General features: G+C 37.4%; 1 protein-coding gene across 3 annotated transcripts in view; it reads right to left on the reverse strand.

The window, feature by feature from the left end:
• The window catches only part of RANBP17 (RAN binding protein 17), a 161,164-nt gene that overhangs the window by 117,052 nt on the left and 23,769 nt on the right, over window positions 1-20,343 (reverse strand). For all 3 annotated transcript variants that reach the window (XM_075441995.1, XM_075441994.1, XM_075441996.1), the window contains 2 exons: window positions 19,765-19,870; window positions 18,045-18,180 (listed from right to left, as the gene is read on the reverse strand). In XM_075441995.1, coding sequence (XP_075298110.1) covers window positions 18,045-18,180; window positions 19,765-19,870 — 242 coding nt within the window. The remainder of the gene's footprint in view (window positions 1-18,044; window positions 18,181-19,764; window positions 19,871-20,343) is intronic.

Below are 20,343 nucleotides of genomic sequence, written 5' to 3' on the forward strand. Positions count from 1 at the left end.
ATAAATCCTGTAATGGAGTACCTGGAAGTCCACATCAAAACCAAAAAAGCTCTAGGAATATGAATGAATTATCTCAAATATCACTTTGAATTCACTGAAGAGCCACATCCAAGATGGAAATCATTGTGAAAGCAGCAGGAGAAAAAGTGAGAGTGAGCAAGAGGGGAGAGAAAGGCCTGAGCAAGAATGTGGGAAGGAAGTGGGAGAAAAGAAGTATGAGAGTGGGCTTGAGGTATCTCCAGACAGAAACACAAAACTTCTTTTGGAGCTGCAGTTCTGTCTCCACCAACTCTTTGGGATTAACATTGGGTGACCTATGGGCCTAAATTCACTCCAAAGTTTAGCAAATGAAAGTAAAACTGCTTTTTCTTGTAGCTGAGAAAGTAACACCTTGAGCATACCCTGCAAGTCCTCGTGTTGTACAGTAAAGTGCCCAGTTCTGTCACGAGAGACTCTTAAATTCCCAAAGTCCAAATTCAGTGTGTTGTCTCCTCTTTTAAGATCACGTTATCATGAATTCTTTCACTACAGCTCCTAAAATTCCCAACCTACTTTGCATCTGTCTGTTTGGAGAACTTCATCACTTCGTAACAGCCAACCTCTGTTGATGCACTTTTTCTTCTCTGTCTTTTTTTCAGCAGAATACAATTAAATGTGCATTGCTATGGCTGCCCTATCGCCCACCCCACCACCTCCACAGCCACGCCAGCACTTCAGAAGCTGTCGATCTGTCTCTGGGGTTGAATGCTGCACTGCGGTTCCCAGGTTTTAAATGCTTAAGTAGAAAAGAAGGCGTATTTCAAATATGAAAAGGGCATGATTCATGAAATAAGGAAACAGTAACTTGATCATAACAAATATATTTGACCTTTAAAGTAGTAACAACAAACATTAAAAACACTCAAGTTCTCCTCTGCTGCCAAGTTTATTTTCCTCATAAGTTGTGCCCCATTATGCTACAATAATCCTTCATTATTCCAGTACAATAATGCACAGTCTATCGTCTACCTATAGTTGTCTGGTGTCTATTTAGTTTTATAGCAAGCAAGCAATTTGAGAATATGGTAATAAAGCCTCAATCACAGTAATGATGTATGATGGGCTGTAATTTCTGTGTGCTAATGGGTTACAAACAGTATCACAATGATAACGGGAATCTCATTGATTCATTATATGAGTGCAATAATATCAAAATGACTTAATATAGATCACTATTTACTCATGCACATACTGATAACAACCTCTATATATTTCTATATACAGATATATAGAAATAAAATTAGTATTAGTCTTTCCACATAAAAGTTCACACGGCACAAAACATTTTGTGTTGAGTTTCCTAAATCAATGTTTAAAGTTGAAATTACTGCATTGAACGGGTTCTTTGAAAAGCAACCCATTGATTTTAATCTGCTTGAAGCAATCAATTACTCCCTGTCCTCTTTATTCCAAACTGTAATGAAAACTAAACTGCGTTGTCTTGAAAACTAAATGTGAAGATGATCATAAACAGAATTTAAACTCCATGGATTATTCATATCTACCCATTTAGATTTGCCATTTCCATTATGAGTACATTTGCCATGAGCATTTAATGGACATCTAAAAGGGAATTCATTAAAGCAGGAGCTGTTGGCAGCACTTATGGGCTTCAGACTGCTTTATGTTTGCCTTTAATAGCTCACTATTATAAAAGTGATATATTGTGTTCATCCCATTAGTAGTTTGCAGAAAGGTCTGTAAGACATAACAAATCCTTTTGAGTATTGTCAGAATCAAAACTAAATCACAGGGTATTTTTTTTTTCAAGTGGCATATTACAGCCCCAACAATGTACCATGTTAGGTCGATCTTAGCCAAGTAAGGATTTAATGACCCTACAGACAGTTTGTTCTTTTTTTTAATGAAACACATATGAATTATTAATGCTGTCTCAAATGCACAGATTTTAAAGACTTGTCATAACTATTCAGGTTAAGCATGCTTAAAAATGAAACATGTTTTCTCAAAAGTATTCTCTCACTTGTTCTGAGCCAAAGTAGAGTCAAGGCAAGCACGAAGCTTAATGCTACCAACCTGCAGGTGAAGAGCCCGAAGAGTAAAAGCAGCCTTCACCCACCTGCCTCCTTTCCCCCAGCCCTCTGCAGACGAACACAAGGGATATATTTGCAGAAGGCACTTGCTTATTGGCAACTGAAGAAAGCAAAAGCCAGACTAGAACAAAGTCAAACTGCCTCATAAGGAACTGCTACGAGAAATCCAAGGTTCATGATAGAAACACCCCTCCATGCCATAGCTCAGTTCTACTTGACAGTTCTGTACGCCTCTAGAAACAACATTACATAGTTTACCATCTAAGTGTATTCAAGCTCACAGTATGAAAGTGCTACTGTGATTAAATCTTTACAGAGTACAAAACAAATAAGTATTTGATTATTCACTGCTTGTTCACCAGAACCATTACCACCACCAGTCCACCACGCTGAATACGTTTCTGTTTGTTAACTCGTGCTCCCTCTGCTGACTTTCTGGTTGTAAGACATATTATATCTTTATCTTTTCCCAACAGATGCTATTTATTTATTTATTTGTAAAGAAAATGGTGGATTTCACAACGCGTACAGTTAAAACTCCCTACTTTTAAAAGGATCATCACAAGCACTAATAAATATGAATCATAAATTGTCTCTTTGGTTCTAGCCCCAGTTGTTTAGGAGAACACCTTTTCTCCTTAGCTTCAAAGGGTACTGGCAGCTTTACAAAGCAGTCCTCGTACTATAGTAAATTTAAGCACAGTACCACCACACTCAGAAATCACTTCTAAAGAAGGGCTGTATAAACTTAAGGCCGTTGCATAGCCTGCGTAGTTGGAACAAATCTGTCATATGACGAAGACTATCTCCATACTTTCAGCAAGCAGCGTCTCTAAAAGATGATGATGTTGAGGAAATAAGCGGCGTTTATCAACTATCAATGAATTTCAAAAGTGATTGACACAGAGCAAATCACTTTATCAAGTTCAGAAATTCCTGATTAGCATGAGAATAATGAAATCAGTAGTAGTAGGAGAGAATCCAGAGAAGCAACTGGCCATTCTCGCTTCATCGAATTTGAAATCCCAACAATCACAATTTACCATAATTTGAAGGATAGTAAGCTAAATAAATCTGATTCAAAAAGCTACAGACAGTAATATACTAACATAGGCATCTGCAAGAAAAGATAAGAGATAAGACATACCTATACCTATGAGACAGAGAGGTAGAAGGAAACACAATTGCTGGTAAATAATTTCCTCTGTGGCTGTTGTCTAATAAAAACTCTAAAATCCCTTCCTTGACGAAGGAACAACTAATTGACTTCAGTGAGTTAGTGTGTGATTATTTTAGATAAATCTTCATGAAATCGGTATTCTTTTATAATTCACAGGATGCCTGCACTTGTTCAAACATATAATTAGTTTGAATTTTTTTTTACCAGCTTCCAAGAAAATGTGGAAGTCTAAAATGATGGGATAGATATGTAAGAGCTTCTTGGGTCTGTATTAGACCATTAGAAAACCCACATCTGGGACTTAACGTCTCTACACTAAAAGATTGTATTTTCATACCACCAATAGGAAGCAGTACATCTTACTGTCACGCAAAAGAACAGTAGATTTGGAATGACTCTCAAGAAGTCTCTGAAGAGCCTCATTTGGATGTGTGGCTGAACATGGGCAACAGGGTATGGGAAGAAGAATGATGTATATGCGCTGCAACTACTACAGGTGCTGGAATCTCTAGGTCATGGCAACTTGCCAGTAAACTCACTTTCTGCAAGGAGATTATAAACTGTCATAGATTCTAGTTGGAAAATTATCCACTGCCCTGTACAGCCAAGATCACAGACAGTACAAACAGAAAAAGCAAATGTATCATTTTCAATTCTGACTTCAGTTGAAATCATTGATTTCATAGCATGCTATGAACACCTTCAAAAGAGTCTCATTAGTCAAAGTTACAGAATCCAATATTCTGTTTGAAGGAAGAGCAGAAGACTGTATATTTAAGGAAGATCATGGGAATTCCTGAATTTCAACATATTCATACTGTAAACGTATTCAGCATGGTTGACAAGTGACGTGACAGGGTTTCCAGCCTACACAGTTTTGCCTTGCTAAAATAAGCTCATGTCAATGCCCTGAAAAACTTCAAGAAACAGGCTTCTTCAAAATATCTATACCAATCCTGCTACAGATTTCTAAACTGAAGTTGCTCATCTCTCATTGCTTAATCCTCATTAGCTTATCTTAATTGGATGGAAAACACACTTTGAGACATTGACCTGTCGCCTGGATCTTTATGAGCAGTCCTGGGTCTGAAGGCCAAATCTTCCCTAAGGAGAAGAATGACCCAAGGTAACCTGGTTTGCCACAAGATCTCCCAGAAAGATGCCAATCTTCTGTGCAATGCAAAAACCAAAATAATACAGTAGCAATGTGCTCATTTTCCTTTTGCTGGAGAGAAAAATCATATATATATAGCCTGTAACACCATGCCTTGCGTGCTCTTTTGATTGCGACCACTAAAGCCAGTCGCATCAAAGAAAAAAGTCTCCATGTCTATTATTTAAGTATTTTCCCAGTTAAACTTGAAATTTCTTAAACTTTAAGACAACAAAAAGATCTGGTTTATCTGAGAAAACTTCACTGCTTTTCCTAGTGGTACAATAAAATGGGATGAAAAGTGCAAATGATCCAGATATTTAGTGGAAAGGGGAAAAAGAAAGATTAGATTTCATCACCCAGTTGGCCTGCCCACCTTCACCAACCCATTGCCAAATAGTTTCAGAATACTGCTGGGCTAAAAAAAAGCCTCATACCAACTCCATTTAATTGTCTTGGTCTTTCAGTCTCTATGTTAGCTAAACTTTTGACTTTAATTTTTGCTCCAGATTCTCAAGGATGTGCAATCTCTCTCTCAGACTTTCATACCAAGAGCCTTAAAGCAGAAACTCCAGATAATACTGGTTGCCTTAGTTTCTGAACTTACTAGGTCGACTGAATAGAAAATAAGTTGACCAAGTTTCTCAGAATTGCTAGAATTCTTTCTGTCTATTTGTAAGGAAATATATTTGCAGAAGGAAAGATAACTTCTGAGTACATACTTAAGTATCTTATGCAAAAGAAGTAGTTCTGTTCTACTGAATAATCACTCTACACATTTTCTACGCTCAACAGTATCCCATCACAAATAAGAAAACCTGACTTACGAGTGATTCAACCTCTTCCTTTCACCTCCACTTTTACGACAGTTGAGCTGTGGAAAAAAGCCCCCATCCCTATTCTGCTTTTTTGGTGAATGACTTTGCTGTTGAATCTCAGTAAATATTTCCAATGAGCACTGAAGCAGGAACAACTCTAAAAACGATGAGAAAAATAGGTTTACAATACCCATTGAAAATTGAAATGTCCATAAAAGTCACCCACAATTTCTCTGCAGTGATCTCTGTTTTTCTTTTTCTCATCCTTTCATTGATTAGTTTTAATGACAGGAACAGAAGAAACTCAGTTTCTGAACTCCCTGGGCTTGCTATCGAAAAAGCAAAGCTTAAAACAGTAACTCATAAGAAACTCACCAAAGCAGCTGACTTAAAGATCCCACTAGCGTATTGAAGGAACCTGAACTTAACTGATGTTTGGATAGACATTTTGAACTGCTGATTTCATGCCTTCTTGGCCCCAAGTCTATCCTCTCAGAATAGTATGTTTTAGAGATTTCACATGTCCACCACGTAATAAAAAGAGGGACTAAGTGCAGTAGCCAGAAAAAATAGTATTAAGGTAAACCTTTCTGTCACAGAGATTTTTTCAGTTATAGCGTGAACCTTTAAATCTCAACTGAGAAAGGGAAAATCCCCTGCACAGAATTACTGATCATCTGATCACCAACTACCAAACAAGTTTGTTTATTGTCTCCTATTCTTATCAGGAATTAACAACTGTTGTTTCTTCAGCATCCTTAGATCTCTTCAATCAACTTGAAGCATTAGACTGTCTATTGTAGTTATGCAGGCCAGTACAAAAATATTTTCAATATTCTGGGAAATTTTAAAGTGCTGAAAGAGTAACATTAAAGGTCTAGCAAATACCCATCTTACAGCTGACGACTGATAAGTCTTCAAGACTGAAAGGCCAGGGCTGACCTGCTTGTCATCAGTAAGCAGTGCCGCTGAAAGCATTTGGAAACACAGATGTAAATTCTGAACTGCATCATGTCTGAAGTTTAATTTATTTGGCGTTAGTAACAGTATACACAAGGTAGGCAGATAATGATAAAGAAAAAAAATCAGACTGTCCATATTTACATTAATGGAATATGGCAGGAGCAAGCTAAAACCCCCCAATATCAACAGCAGAGACATCAAGAAATACCTCACGGTTCAACTATTTTTCTGTATTTGCAAACAACTGCCACTAAATTTAACTTTGCCTGGATCATCTTAATTCACTAGAGTCTATCTGTCTATAATTTGCTGAAAGCACTGGAAAAAGACAGTGTAGGCATTATCAAAATGTTTGGACAAGCCATGATTTGACACACAAAGAGCAACAGGAGTGCATGCTGGAAGCCCTTTCCTCGACTGAGCAAAATGCAGTTTCTGCAGAGATTTCTATGCAAATCTTTCTTGGTAAAAGTTATTGTCATATAGATGCACAAGGAGGGACACAGGTACGACCTCTCATCTGTCTTGGAGGAAACTTTTCACTTTATCCACCTTGAAGCATTTTACAATGATGTGGATGTTTGCTTTACTATGCTCATCTCAGTGTATCGGGCCATTTCCATAAGGCATGTGAAGCCAAGGGCAGTCCAAATAAAAAACAACTTGATTCAGAAATCTGATGACTTCATCAACCTGGAAAGTTTCCAGATCAAAGGAACTGCAAAATAGAGGAAGCAGCTGAAGCCTCATTTATATCTCAAAGCCCAAAAGGTTTCTTACACTGTATCCTGGATGTGACTGCTGCTGCTCTGCAGGAAATGGTCTTTAGCAATTCAGCTCCATTGACTTAAAACTCTTCTAGGGTGGAAATGATGTATTGCTGATTAGACTGGATGGTTAGGTGACAACAGCTCGATGAAAGAGACAAAGTTTTCTGTATGTGCTGATCTGCAAATGCTTGTCTTCTTAATTTTTAAAGGATCAGGTCAACATTGATCATTCAATACAAATACTTGTAAGTAAGTCTAGAAAGTGTGGAAAAAAATATGAATAAACCATCATAATAGGAATGCAAAACTATCAAATCCTGTTTAATTAAAAAAACAGGAGTAGTGATATGAGAGGAAAAGCTAAAAGGAGAAACACAATGTTCTCTGCAATTCTGGATTATACCAGAACTTGTGCCAGTAACAAAATAAGCAGAAAATACTCCAAGAGAACGAACTGTTTACGTGCAACGTTTAACATAAATCAGAAACTGCTCTTTTTTCTAAGATCAAAGACAACTGACCTTGAGCTCACAAAGAGTGGAATTTTGTACTTTATCTACTCAGTTATCACATTTGTTTGCGTATAAAACCAAAATGTGAAAAAAGGGCATTTCATTATAGATCCAAACACCTCCACAAGTGTGGAAATACTTACAGGTGACTTAGCCTAGTTTTGCAAATGAACAACCCACCTAACTTCACAGCAAATTTCAGGTTCTTCTGTCAGCATAAATACTAGAAATTTTCAGAAAACAAATCAATGAACAGAGTCCAGGGAGGTTGTGGATTCTCCCTCTCTGGAGGTATTCCAGACCCGCCTGGACATGGTCCTGTGCAGCCTGCTCTGGGTGACCCTGCTTTGGCAGGAGGGTTGGACTGGGTGACCCACAGAGGTCCCTTCCAACCCCGAACATTCTGTGATTCTGTGAGTCGATATCACTCCTCTTTAAAACATACTTGTAACATTATCAGGAAAGACTTTTCCTTATTCTCTTCCTAGCATGCAACGGGGGTTTTTGTTGTTAAATTGCTATACTAAATTGTCTGAAATGCAACTCTACTACGAGAAAATCATGTTGGCAGCATTCTGTGACACACTGTACCACTGTTTTATGAGCATTTTGGTGTTACTACAGCTTCTCTCTTCTGCCACCAGTTCAGTTTGTCCTGGGCACTTGCTATTAGAAAGACAGTAGTCTCTCTCAAATCACAAATTACACTCACATCAGAATAACCCAATAATATATTTGCCAAACACTTAAGGAGTCAATAATTTGGAGTGGAAGTAGGATTAGTTTTTAAGTCCTCAAGTGATGGTATCAATTCTGAAATGTTTAAATATTAGTTTACAAATATTGCTTATAGTTTAATAGCATCACAGACGTAACTTCACAAAGATATTGGCTCTAGACAGTAATTATATCCTCAGCCTAATGTTGCAGTTAATGGACATACACATTTCAATGATAATTGCAATGCCTGAACATGATAATGTGCCTTTATTAGCAGCTACAAAATAAAGCTCAGTTACAGCCAAGTGCAGAACTACTCTAATTATTTATTTTTAAGATTGCCTGATTTGTGTTATAAAATTCAAAAATAAAATTGCACAGCACTTAAGCCAGAGATTTAATTGCAACATATGATTAAATAATATCTATGTAAAGATTCATGCAGGTTTTAGTTGTCATGAGCAATGAGCAAAAAGATAACAAGTTAGTAAGATGAAGATGTAGGTAACTGAACAGCAAACACATTGCACTTAAGGAAAAAAAAGGAGACTTTAAGGATTTAAAGATTTTAAACAGCATTGCAAGAAAAGGAGAAAGACTAGGAGTATATAATGTAAAACTGGAAAAGAGAAAGCAAAACAAAAATTCCCCAAGGAAACAGAGAAGAGAAAGTGCTGTGTAGTCAAAAAAGAATAACATAGATTCCTGCATAAAACAACGAAGTAAAAAAAAAAAGACAGAATTGAGAACATGTAAAATGAATACTTTACAACTCAACCTGATGAGAAAACCGACATTTATGACTCTGCAAAGTTCTTTTAAATTAAAAATACAGAAGTAAAAAATTCTGCACTTAAGTACATCAATAATCCTTCAAAATATTAGATTTCTTCAAAGGAAATCTAAATATTTTTTCACATGAAGCAAGATGGTTGTCACTGCACACCACAATCCAAAATTCAAAGTAACGATACATTTTCATAAGCAACAGCACAATCAGCTTGTCCAATCGTTAGGCAATTAAGTAAGATCTAGTAGTAGATCAGGAATACTTGCTGAAAGTTCTTTCTGCTCACGGCAGGACAGGAACTATTACAGAAAACATGAAAGGAGATCTGAGTAACATTTACCGGAGTAAATCTTCTCCAGCTCCTGAACTTGATGGAATTTGCTAAGTGAGTTGAGAAGTCAGAAAGAATCAAAGAGGAGGGAACCAAAGCAATTCGCACACTTATGAAGCAACATTTTTTCCTGAGTGCTATTAAAAAAACAAACCACAAAACCACCACACTGCCAATTCTTTTGTCCAAAAAACTGGTAAGTTCTGAACATGAAGCTGCTGCAAGCCAAAGTAGCAACTCCAATCCCACAAAAAGATCCCACACTGAAAAGTCTGAGCTACAGATTTGACTCGTTTTGCGGTAGTCTCCATGCTGGAAGACAGATCTTTAGTTCAAGAAACAGTACATGTTCTCACTGCGTTTTTGCTCTTTAAAGCTTTGGAAACAAGATTTTTCTTTAAAGGTACAACTAAAATCACCAGGAAACTACATGACAAATAATACAACTGCATTTGACTGTTTCAGTCTTACCTTTTCAAGCATTTGGACCATACTGAATAAGTGTATGTAAAATGCTCTTTGAAATTTAAGTTGGTACCTTGTGACCTCTTAAGTTCTGTAGGTACACATAACATCTTACTTGCTCTATTTTAAAGCTAAAAATGTTTAGAAGAAAAAATTTACCCAAAAAGTCTTTAATAAGATTTCTTACGATGTTTGTATCAGTTCTACAGATCTGGAAGAATCCTGCAATGCTGTGACCACCTGCCACAATATCATCTGCGTATTTTGATTTCTGTGCTAGTAATCATATTCTGTTTTATTAAGCATCGGCCGTTACACAAATTTGGAGGCTTTTATGACCAGCACTATGTAGTGTTTCCCTCCTAGCATTTATCTGGAAAAAACACATACCTGTTATGTTTGAGAAATCAAACCCAGCTCTGCTTGTGACCTTCCTTTCCTGCACACGAACCTCAGAGGGACAGCTACACACTGCCTGGACAGGGAAAGACTTCTGCAACAGCTGTTGAAGCTTTTCATCAGCACCAGATGGATCCAGGCCCCACTGAAGTCAACACCTACTCTCTTTTCCTATACCAACTGCAAGGAGATTGGGTGAGAACAGTGTGGTTGGTAGCTATGAAACAAAGTATAAATGAGATTTGGCCCAGTAAAGTGAAAAATACCAGTGACAGTATTTTTCTTCTGAAACAATCGTTCTTTACTCTTCCCAGAATATGCCATAGAAATAAGTTGTACCCAATCCTCACTATGCTTCCTTAACAAACTCTAAATGTTAAGCTTAAATGAGAGGCATTTCATGCAATCTGAAAAATATTCGGTTCAATTAAAAATAATTGATGCATGGTGAAATAATTCTTCCCAAAGCTGCTGTAAAATCTTCAAAAAATAAAGCTACTTAATAATTTTCATCTCCTACAGGCTAGAGAGAAGCATTATTGCATATTAAAAATTGGAGTGTGGTTTTCCCAGAGGTAAAAGAAAGTTATTAAAACAACCTATTTATTGTTGATATAACTATCCATTTGTGCTACACAAAAAGTAACAATTTCAGTACATTAAAAGAAAAGCTAATTAAGGCATAATTAGTATTTTCTATGTTTTGATAATTAAGGGTTAGTTGGCTATTTCTTTTCAAATTTCTATTTGATGTACCCCAACAATGCCTTTAATGAGCAGCTAACAGTATTGAATCCCTGATGGCTGAGGAGTTTAGTGACCACTACTACATTACTTTCATTTATCACTGCCTCTTTATCTATAAATTAAAGTAGCCCTGTAGCTATGCTGATCTACTTTATATCAATTTCTTCATCCATATCAGCTGAATATGTATGGCATTAACCTCATTTACTAGTTTGGAAAAGCTGAATTAAAATGAGATCTAATTTCTGGTGCACAGAACAATTTCAAAACTGCCTGCTAATTTCCAGCACCTGTCAGCGTTGTGATTTTCACCTCATTGTAATGAAATAAAACAGTATATATATTTTACAGCTCAGAAAAGGATAATCATTCATAATTGTTACAATATCATTAATCATGAAGACGCTAGGACCCAGAATCTTTTATGAGACGCACACAGATCAAGACCTTTACTTGCAGAGATCCCCACTGCAGTCAGTGGGACTCCTGCAGGTCTCTGGCTCTTAAATTGTGTAGGGTGAAAAGCAGTCACTTTCTGCAGAAGTACTTTTTTTTTTTTTCTTTTTCTTTTTTCCCCACTAGGTCCTGCTTCTGTGTCTGCAGGCAATGTGATCAAAGAAATATACATACACTGAAGAAATATCAAAACAACGTAAGTCAACAGAATACACCTTGCACATTAGAATATAAGCCCGTGTTCAGTGGTTAGACGATACATGGTTACATGCATTTTTTGCTTTCAGCTACTGCAAACAACAGATAGCAAGGAAATTATATTTTTCCTCTCCTCTAAACACACTGTAGTCTAAATTATAAACCATCCAGATTTTTTTTATCATAATGCGGTTCTACCTCATTTGTCAAGTCTATGATTTAAAAGCTTTAAAAACACATACAGGTGCAATCGTAAGTGTTAATACAGTAACTTCCTTATATTGATCACATTAGCAAATAAAATATGTGCAGGATACAGTAAGAAATCCCATTTGCATCCCCCAACCCCACTTTATAATCATGCTTCAACTTGTATTTGTAAAGGCTTTTTATGAAACAATAATCCATAGTCCTCCTTCTTTCTTCGCTCTCACCTGCCTTAGATTGAAAACCAGACTGGATTCCCCAGGCTCCTCCACCGATAGGCCTGAAGAAGGTGATAGCTGCATCTCTTCATTTGTACAGTGGGATGTTTCCCACAAACAAAAGAGTTGGAATTCTACCTCCTACTTTTCTACCTTGGGTCTCTATCACTTCTGCTTAAGGCTGGGGCAAACCACAAGCATGGCCTGCTGGAACACCCTGTTGCCAGTGATCTCCACTTCTGGAGGCATCTCTCAAACCAGGGCCACCTGGTACAGATTAAAATTACCTCCAGACTTCTCTAATCACATTCAGGGCTACTGTTTGATTAGAAGGAGCAGAACAGGGAACCACTAAATGCTTCATAGGGGAGCAAAAGAGTTTACCTAAATGCATTTTAACTAACACATGATTGTTAACATACAAACACCAACCAACCTTACAAGCGTTAACTATTGTGGTTAAGATTATGAGTGGACACTCTTAAAAATTGCTCTGTTTATAAAAGCTGAAAACAGAACTCCAGACATAATCTGTGCTCAGGCTCTGCTGAAGAGCACATTTCAGCCTCAAACCCTTGCTGTGACCAATGTTGTTGTCACCACACTACCCCCATCTAACGTGTGAACAGGGTCCAGGTTGGACCGCGGTGTTTCAGGACTAACACCGCGAACTGAAGGGATAACTCTAGTGAACCAGCACCACATGCTGTAGAAAGAAAACATGGAGGGGCAAAATGAAGATAAATTCCTTAATCTCAGTTAGAATGCCACAAAAACCCCAGAGTGTAAATAAGTGACATGACAGACAGTTCTATACTCTAATTCTAAACATACGTAACACTTACTAATTACATTAATATTTTTAACGTCATTTTTCTCACATCTAAACCCACTGTAACTGTCCACTAAACACTTGCATTTTCAATCACAAAATATTTAACAACTAAAACTATTCCCCCAAAAAACTGCAGATACAAAGGAACTAACAATAAAAAACTCCTTATTTATGTATGCACACATTTTTCAAGAGCACAGTCTTAATTATATCTCAAGAGGAAGTCTTCAACCAAACCCACCTTTTTTATAAAATTACTATAAAGCTGTACAGATACGAAAATCTGAACTGAATACTGTTGAAAGTGTCAGGACTGCAGATTATGAAGACGCCTTAGTGTTAAACTTGGTTTAAGATACAATTCTAAGTTAACATAAGAAATTTCAGTAGTTAACTCAGCTAAGCTGAATTTCCTGTAACATATTAAGCAGTAGAACCTACCCAACACGTTCCAGGTTGATTTACTCTTGCCAGTCTCTCACTACCAGTTAGAGACAGCCAGAGCCAAAGACGCCGGCCCATGCCACCAGCTGCCGATCCAGACTCTCCCCGGCGGGGGACGGAATCAATGCACTTCGAACCACCCCAGCGAAGGCTACGGACCCCTCCTGTCACCTTTTTTTGCCCTCCACGGACAATCTCTGATGTGCTTGGAAGCAGGAAAAGGTCCTGGCTAACGAGTTTTACCTTCTTATCCTTGTTGAGCCTAAATTCGTGTTCCAAGTGCAAAAATGTTGAATTATATTATCTGTGTTGACAAGTACGCTCTGCAACACCACAGGCAGCGTTCAAGTGCGAGGAGCAGACCTCAGGATCTGGTCTACCTGCCACAAGAAGGTAAGAACTTGCATTGTAACTTGGGAACCACCTGCTCATTAAGTGCCAACTCTTCTCTAACGCACTATAAAAAAGGCAACTAAAATAGATTCTTAGCACCCCCAACTTATTTTTCGCACTTGCCATGGGAAGTTACGCAACCGAGGAGAGATGTCACCAGGCAGTTTCTCTAAACTGCAGGCTATCCAGCAAAAGTCCCACCTGTGGCTGGATAACTAAGAAGAGATCTTCCTTAGCATGGATAAAAGAGGAGTGAACTCATGTTTAGAGCTGGAAAAGGAGTCAAGTCTCCTCTGCCAAGTCTCCATGTTCACAGATACTGTTATTCCTGTCACTCTTAGTACCCGTACTCTTCTTCCTTTTCAAATGGCTGCAATGAGTTACTTGGAAGATGCCAGGCTAAAAGAACATCCTGAAATAACAGAAAAAACTCCTTATCGGTGGTTGATCGACGTAACACACAATACAAATAGGAGGCCTCGTTTTCCCCCTAAGCATGCTTTCTACTGGATGAGCCACAGCAAACAACCATGACCATTTATGATAGTCTTACTAGGAAGCATGACATCAGACCGGCAGGACTTCTGGTTTATTCTGTACTTTATGGAACAAGGAATTAAGTACACCTGGACATAAACCAAAAGCCCCCATAGCCTCTTCGAAGAGCATGCAGCAGTACTCTGTTACTGGCATAGTTAGAAAGCTTTCCCTAAGTCTTCGTTGCTGTAAATTAAGCCAATTACAGCCTGTCTTTCCCTTGAAGGACACTGGAAACACCTGATCTCTAGCTTTTCTAAAGCAACTCTTGACATCCTTGATTTTTGTCCCACCGCAATATTCTGTTTGCTGAACTAAACCAAAGCAGTGTCTTCTGCATCTTCTTTGTGGTGGTGTACTCGCCCATTTGTCTACAGTTTTCTCAAAAGTGTGGTGCCCAAAACTGGACACATTACTCCAGCTGAAGCCCAGTCAGGACCAAATACTCAGAACTCAATAACAAACACCAGCACCTGACACAATATTCCTACTACCACATCCACAAACATGTTGTTATTTTTCCTGTGTGCAAACCAAACCATACTGTTAGTTATCCTGCTTGCAATACACTCCTCTCCGTAGCATTTTCTGAAATAATGCTGCATGGTCAGAGATTTCATATTGGTAGATGTAAGCAGGAATTTTCATTCCTAAGCATGCTTTTTCACCAGCATGTCAAACTTTCCAGTTATTTCTCCAGATTATGAAGACCTTTCAGAATTCACATCCTGTCCTTTGTGATCTCTTGCAAATAGAAATAAGTAATTGTATAGCTGTTGATATGTTAAGAATACCGGAAAGGAAAAGTCTCATTCAAAACAGCAATGTTTTCTCTAATAAATAACGTGTTTGATGTCAGGAAACAGATTTCAATGCAATATTACACCACTTGCAGTAGCAGCAGTGGCACACTACAGTAATGCGAGAAGTACAAAAGCTGAGACTACAATTTCAGTTAAGCACCTAGCCAACTAATTTTCTACCACCTTGCCAGCATCCAAATCAGCAATATGTCACAAAAATATGGCTCTGTGAAGGCTAAGTCATATCAGCATTAAAATATGTATTGATAGACAAATAGATATTAATAGTGCTGTACAGTGCCAGAGAATCCAGTCTAGTATTCAACAGAAATTTAATATATATATTCAAAGGTCTATCTGATCCAAAAGACAGTATCTTGTATTATTTTTGTATTGGAAATGTAATGGTACTAAAAGTGTATTATAGTATCATGGGAGGGATTGCCAAGATTTTGCTATTCTTCCTTAGACAGCAAGCCCCTGTGGACTACTTAATAAGAACGCACTAATTTACCTAGCCAATTTTCTTTTTCTATAATGAGTTTGCTTTTATTATATGCACATACTTAAGAATATGAGTTAATTAATGAACAAAATGTGTATATTTATATAGAAGACTTGTACTATAATTTCATTAGACTATTCAGCCTTCTCTAACCATTGTCTGTTTTTCTGTATGCAAGCACACGATCAAATACAGAAATAGTCTCAAAAATTATTTCAATATGGCTGAAGCATGCAGAATTTCCATTATGCATTCTGTAAATAAAACAATTCAAGCAGTCCTGAATATTTATATAAATGTGTATTAACTTAATCATGTGATATATGTCCGATTTTTCTGCTTCCAAGTGTGAGCCTTTTTATTGCATATTTGTAGATAGCTGCCAGCAAGACGCAGTATCAGAGGATTTACAACTGTGAGGGTAGAATGCCATCTGCTGCTACAGCAGGATAAAACAGAAGAATCATACAAATGCTGCCTGCTGCCTTCTGCCTTTCCCTGAACTGTAAAATGTATACAAACATCTCATTTTGTTTCATCAAAAATTAAAAAAAAACCACCAAAAGTGGAAGCTCAGATGCCTTTACACACAGCTTTTGTTATAAGATCTGGTAAAAATAATGTGATGTGGACCACCGGATTCTACCAATGCAAATGAGAGGCCATTTTATCAGGCCTACCAGAACAAAACAAAAAAGGAAGTGTAATTTGACTGCAAACTAAATTATACTGGTATATAATGTAATCAAGCCATAAAAAAACCCCACACTTTAAAAATGCATTTGCAATGAACTATGGGGTTGCTAGACTGCGGCTAGAATTTAGAAACGCCCCTTGAGCTGTTACGCACCATGCAAGCCACCGCAAAATTCCCACTTTGCCAGTGCGATACATACAAGACACACGTCATAAGCAAGGGCAGTATGCGGAATATGATGTATTACCAGTCTGATTCATGTCTGCTTCTTGGGGCAGGGGAAAAAAACCACAACAATAAAAGAAAACAACACAAAACCGTTTTCTTAAATTCATCCTACAGTTCTTCCCCAGGTCCTTCCAGTAAAAGTTAGTTCTTCCTGTTCAAAGTGCTCTTCAACAATCACATGAAACATTAGCCAGCATTTTGCTCAATAATTAACCATTTAACCTTCCACACACAATGCAATCATAGAAGCACTGTGGTTATTCAAAACACACTGAGGAGCTGGATAAATTCCGATGTATTGAATTCTGGTGTAGCCGGCAAACCTTGAAGTTTCACATTTTTTATACTGACAACGGAGCTCTAGGTGATTAAGTATACATAATGCATTTCAGTTTTTTGCACACTGCTTCACCCCCACACAAACACTTCTTCCAGCTTTCTACAATGATGAACCCAAAAAGCTTGGGTACGCAATCTCCTATAACAATCTGTTATAACATACTATACATTGGTAGGGCTTTTCCACACAGTTACACCACAATCAGGCAGAATATGAGGTGAAATAAAACCCCTCAAAATCAGATAGAAAGAAAAAATAATCTGGGAATTACACATCAGAATAACAACTACTGTACAGCCATGTTGCCTTTGAATTGCCATCAGCAGGAGTTTTGCTAATGAAAATACCAAGAGCATGACCACATTTTTACTGTGTACCTTCTGTTACTTGGCATTAAAGCAATGCACCGCATTTAAAAATAACAGATCAGCTTCGACAATTGAAAGGAACACATTGCTTTCAAGAGAAAGTAATTCAGGATAGTATCAAATTTTATTTTTAATATTAAGTGAGGAGCCATTCAAAAAAGTTGAAGTACAGTTCAAATCTGAAGGGATGAAAGAATTCTTGCGACTGGGACCGTTCACCAGAAAGCAAGGACAGAGCACTTCACAAGTAAAACCCAATCTCAGTCACTGTCACAATCCTTGCTAAAGATTTGCTCGGGGCTCCAACAGAATTCTTTAAGTCTTCCTCAAGATCAATTGATCTCATCTTACTGACGTTCTCTTTATAACATCTATATTATGACTGTCCCCTACAGTTAAGGTGAATTAACCGCTGCTTCTTCAAAAATGCATCTTACTTTTCCCTCTTCCCTATTTAAAATGCAGAAAAGCCAAGTAATGTGAGAAATACAGTGGAAACCACATAAATGAGTAACTGTCAAAAGAACAGAACTATTAAAAGAATAAATCTTGTGTACCCAGCTGTGAAATATAACACAATATAGCAGAACCCAGCTAAATGTTTGAAATAAAAAATTGAAATGCAAAGTAACCTAAAATTGTTAACGAACATAGCTGTTAAAATATTAACTCCCTGCACGCCAAAACTCCATACATGGTAGGAAGCCTGTTCAGATGAACAACACATTAATAAGTTATCTGTCTATCTATCTCTCCATCTAGCTCATCAGCCACCAGCTAAGCTCAAGAGCTTTTATGTGTGAGATATATTCGCAGCTCAATTTCTGCTCAGGCTTTTTTATTTCAAATGTTGTGCTTTACAGCAAATATTTACCTTTGAGGTGTGCTGAGGCTGGTCTCCCACATACGTTTTACGGAACTGATCCAAGAACCACAGAACTGCCAGTTCTACTTTTTCATTACTAGACTGTGGCAACTGGGCATCCATCAAAGATATCAGCTGAAAAACTCTTAATAACAGAAAAAAAATATTTTCAGGAAGAACTCTAAACTGAAATTACATTGTCATAACTAATTTCTTTAGGAACCCATCATCCATTTTTTGTTTGCTTAAGTTTCTTCTAAGATTTTGTTTTGTTTAGATGCCAATCATGCTAATTGACAACTATTAAACATAAACATCACATAATGATTTTCTAATTACTTTGTAACTTGAAATTTTCTCAGATACGTATGTTAGACTGTGGTGAGTTTGTAAAAATGTTTTTTCTTTCTTAGAGCATCAACTCCATAACGAAAGAAACAAAAGACATTGGAGAAGCATGGGTCTCAAACTGCAGGTGTAAGATAAGAGCTGTTCAGGTTCCCTGAAAATTGAAACTATCGTACTTAGAAAGAAGTTTACAGACACAGTATAAACTGAACTGTCTGCCTTGATTCTTTGTGCTTCTGTCTGTCCTAAAACACCTGAACAAACACGTATTTTCTGACCTACACCCTTACATGGTATATATCTCCACATTACCAGGACTGATTTCAAAGAATCAGTTTCAGCCTATGTCAGCTAAGATAATGTAATACTTTTTTTTTTTTTTTAAAAGGTATAGTCCTTTATTTAATTTCCCATATTCTTCTGCTGTCTGTTCCTTGAAATCCTAATTCCTTGGCCATTCAAAAAATTATTCTCACCTTTTGCCAATTCTGCAGTACATAGTCACTGGATTAGAAGTCAGTAGCTACTTCATCTGTAACCCTGTATATTAAAACCTCTCACTTTTAATAAAAACATGGTGGAAGATTGCTAACACCACAGAGCCCCAGGGCAGATTAGGAAGGCAAGAAACAATGGAGAAAATGTAAAGCTTTTTACCCAATTCGAAGTTGTATGCCCTTTTTCATGTGTTAGCTAGTGGATGTAAATAAATCCGTATGTTACTTTGGATCAAATATGCATGCCTTTACCATACTTGTGGGTAAAAGCAAGCATTAAGGAGGTGTTTGCCACATATTTTGTGTTTGCCACAAGTAATACATGTCATTCACAACAATCCTTAGTTCACCCCTTGCCCTAAAGCTTGCAGAAAGAAGACTCTAGCATCCATATTTCTAAATCTAAAGCCGCCTTTTTTATTCCAAGCTCTAGTCTAAAAATAAGCCTAAATTTTCAATGGTTGACCAGCAGTTCTTGGGCACTTCTTCACCCCTAATAGTTAAAGGAAGTAATACAGAAAATAATCGCCATAACTGACAACTAATAAAATTAACACATGATATGACGCACAAACAAAACCAGGTAGCTACAAGGGCATATCTATACACTGCGTATAGTGAGACATATTTGCCTTTAATTCTATTCCCTTCCACTGAAACAGTTTTGAAACGCTAGCTTTAATGACTCCGTCACTGTTCAGGGTGATGACACAGGAAAGATCAAAGCCACTGGAATGATCTCAATCCACAGAAAGTCAGTACAGTCCTTGAGCACTCACCATCCAAGAACTGGACAAAAATCGACTCGCTCAAATTTAAAATATCTGCTGATACTAAACGTCATTAAAAATCAAAATAAAGAACTGAAAGCAAGTCGTGCTTACCGACAGGATAACTCTCCATCCATGGCATCATGTTCCTCAGTACTAGTGTATGTTAATCGTCCTCCCACAAAAGTACCCACAAAATAGACAAGCCATGCCAGACGTCCTAACATTAAAAGGAAAGAACAGTTACTGATTACAAACCATTATGCTAGCACAATACACCTCCGTAAGGTATCAGCACTTCTGTAACGTATCAGACTGTGGAACACTGTGAAGAGAATGGTTCGGTTTCTCCCTTCACCACATTTAAAACCCACCCAGACAAACCAGCTAACAAAACATTCTGAGCAGAACTGGCAGATATAAACTAGAACAGCCTATTAACCTGGACATGCTTATAAATAAAACGCAAAAGAATTAACCTAAAATATAAATCAAGCAAACTCAGCCTGATAAGAGAAGATACACAATTAATCTAGTATCCTCAGTTGCCTACTACAAGTTACTTCAAGGCATGGCACAATTTTACCTGCAGTGGGGCTGTTACATCTACTTATCGTAGCATTAGGAAAAAATTGAGACTCACTACAATCTACTTGTCCTATTTCAAATACAGAATTCTTTGTAATACTAAAT

Source organism: Opisthocomus hoazin, chromosome 23, assembly GCF_030867145.1.
Source record: "Opisthocomus hoazin isolate bOpiHoa1 chromosome 23, bOpiHoa1.hap1, whole genome shotgun sequence".
Taxonomy (NCBI): Eukaryota; Metazoa; Chordata; class Aves; order Opisthocomiformes; family Opisthocomidae; genus Opisthocomus; species Opisthocomus hoazin.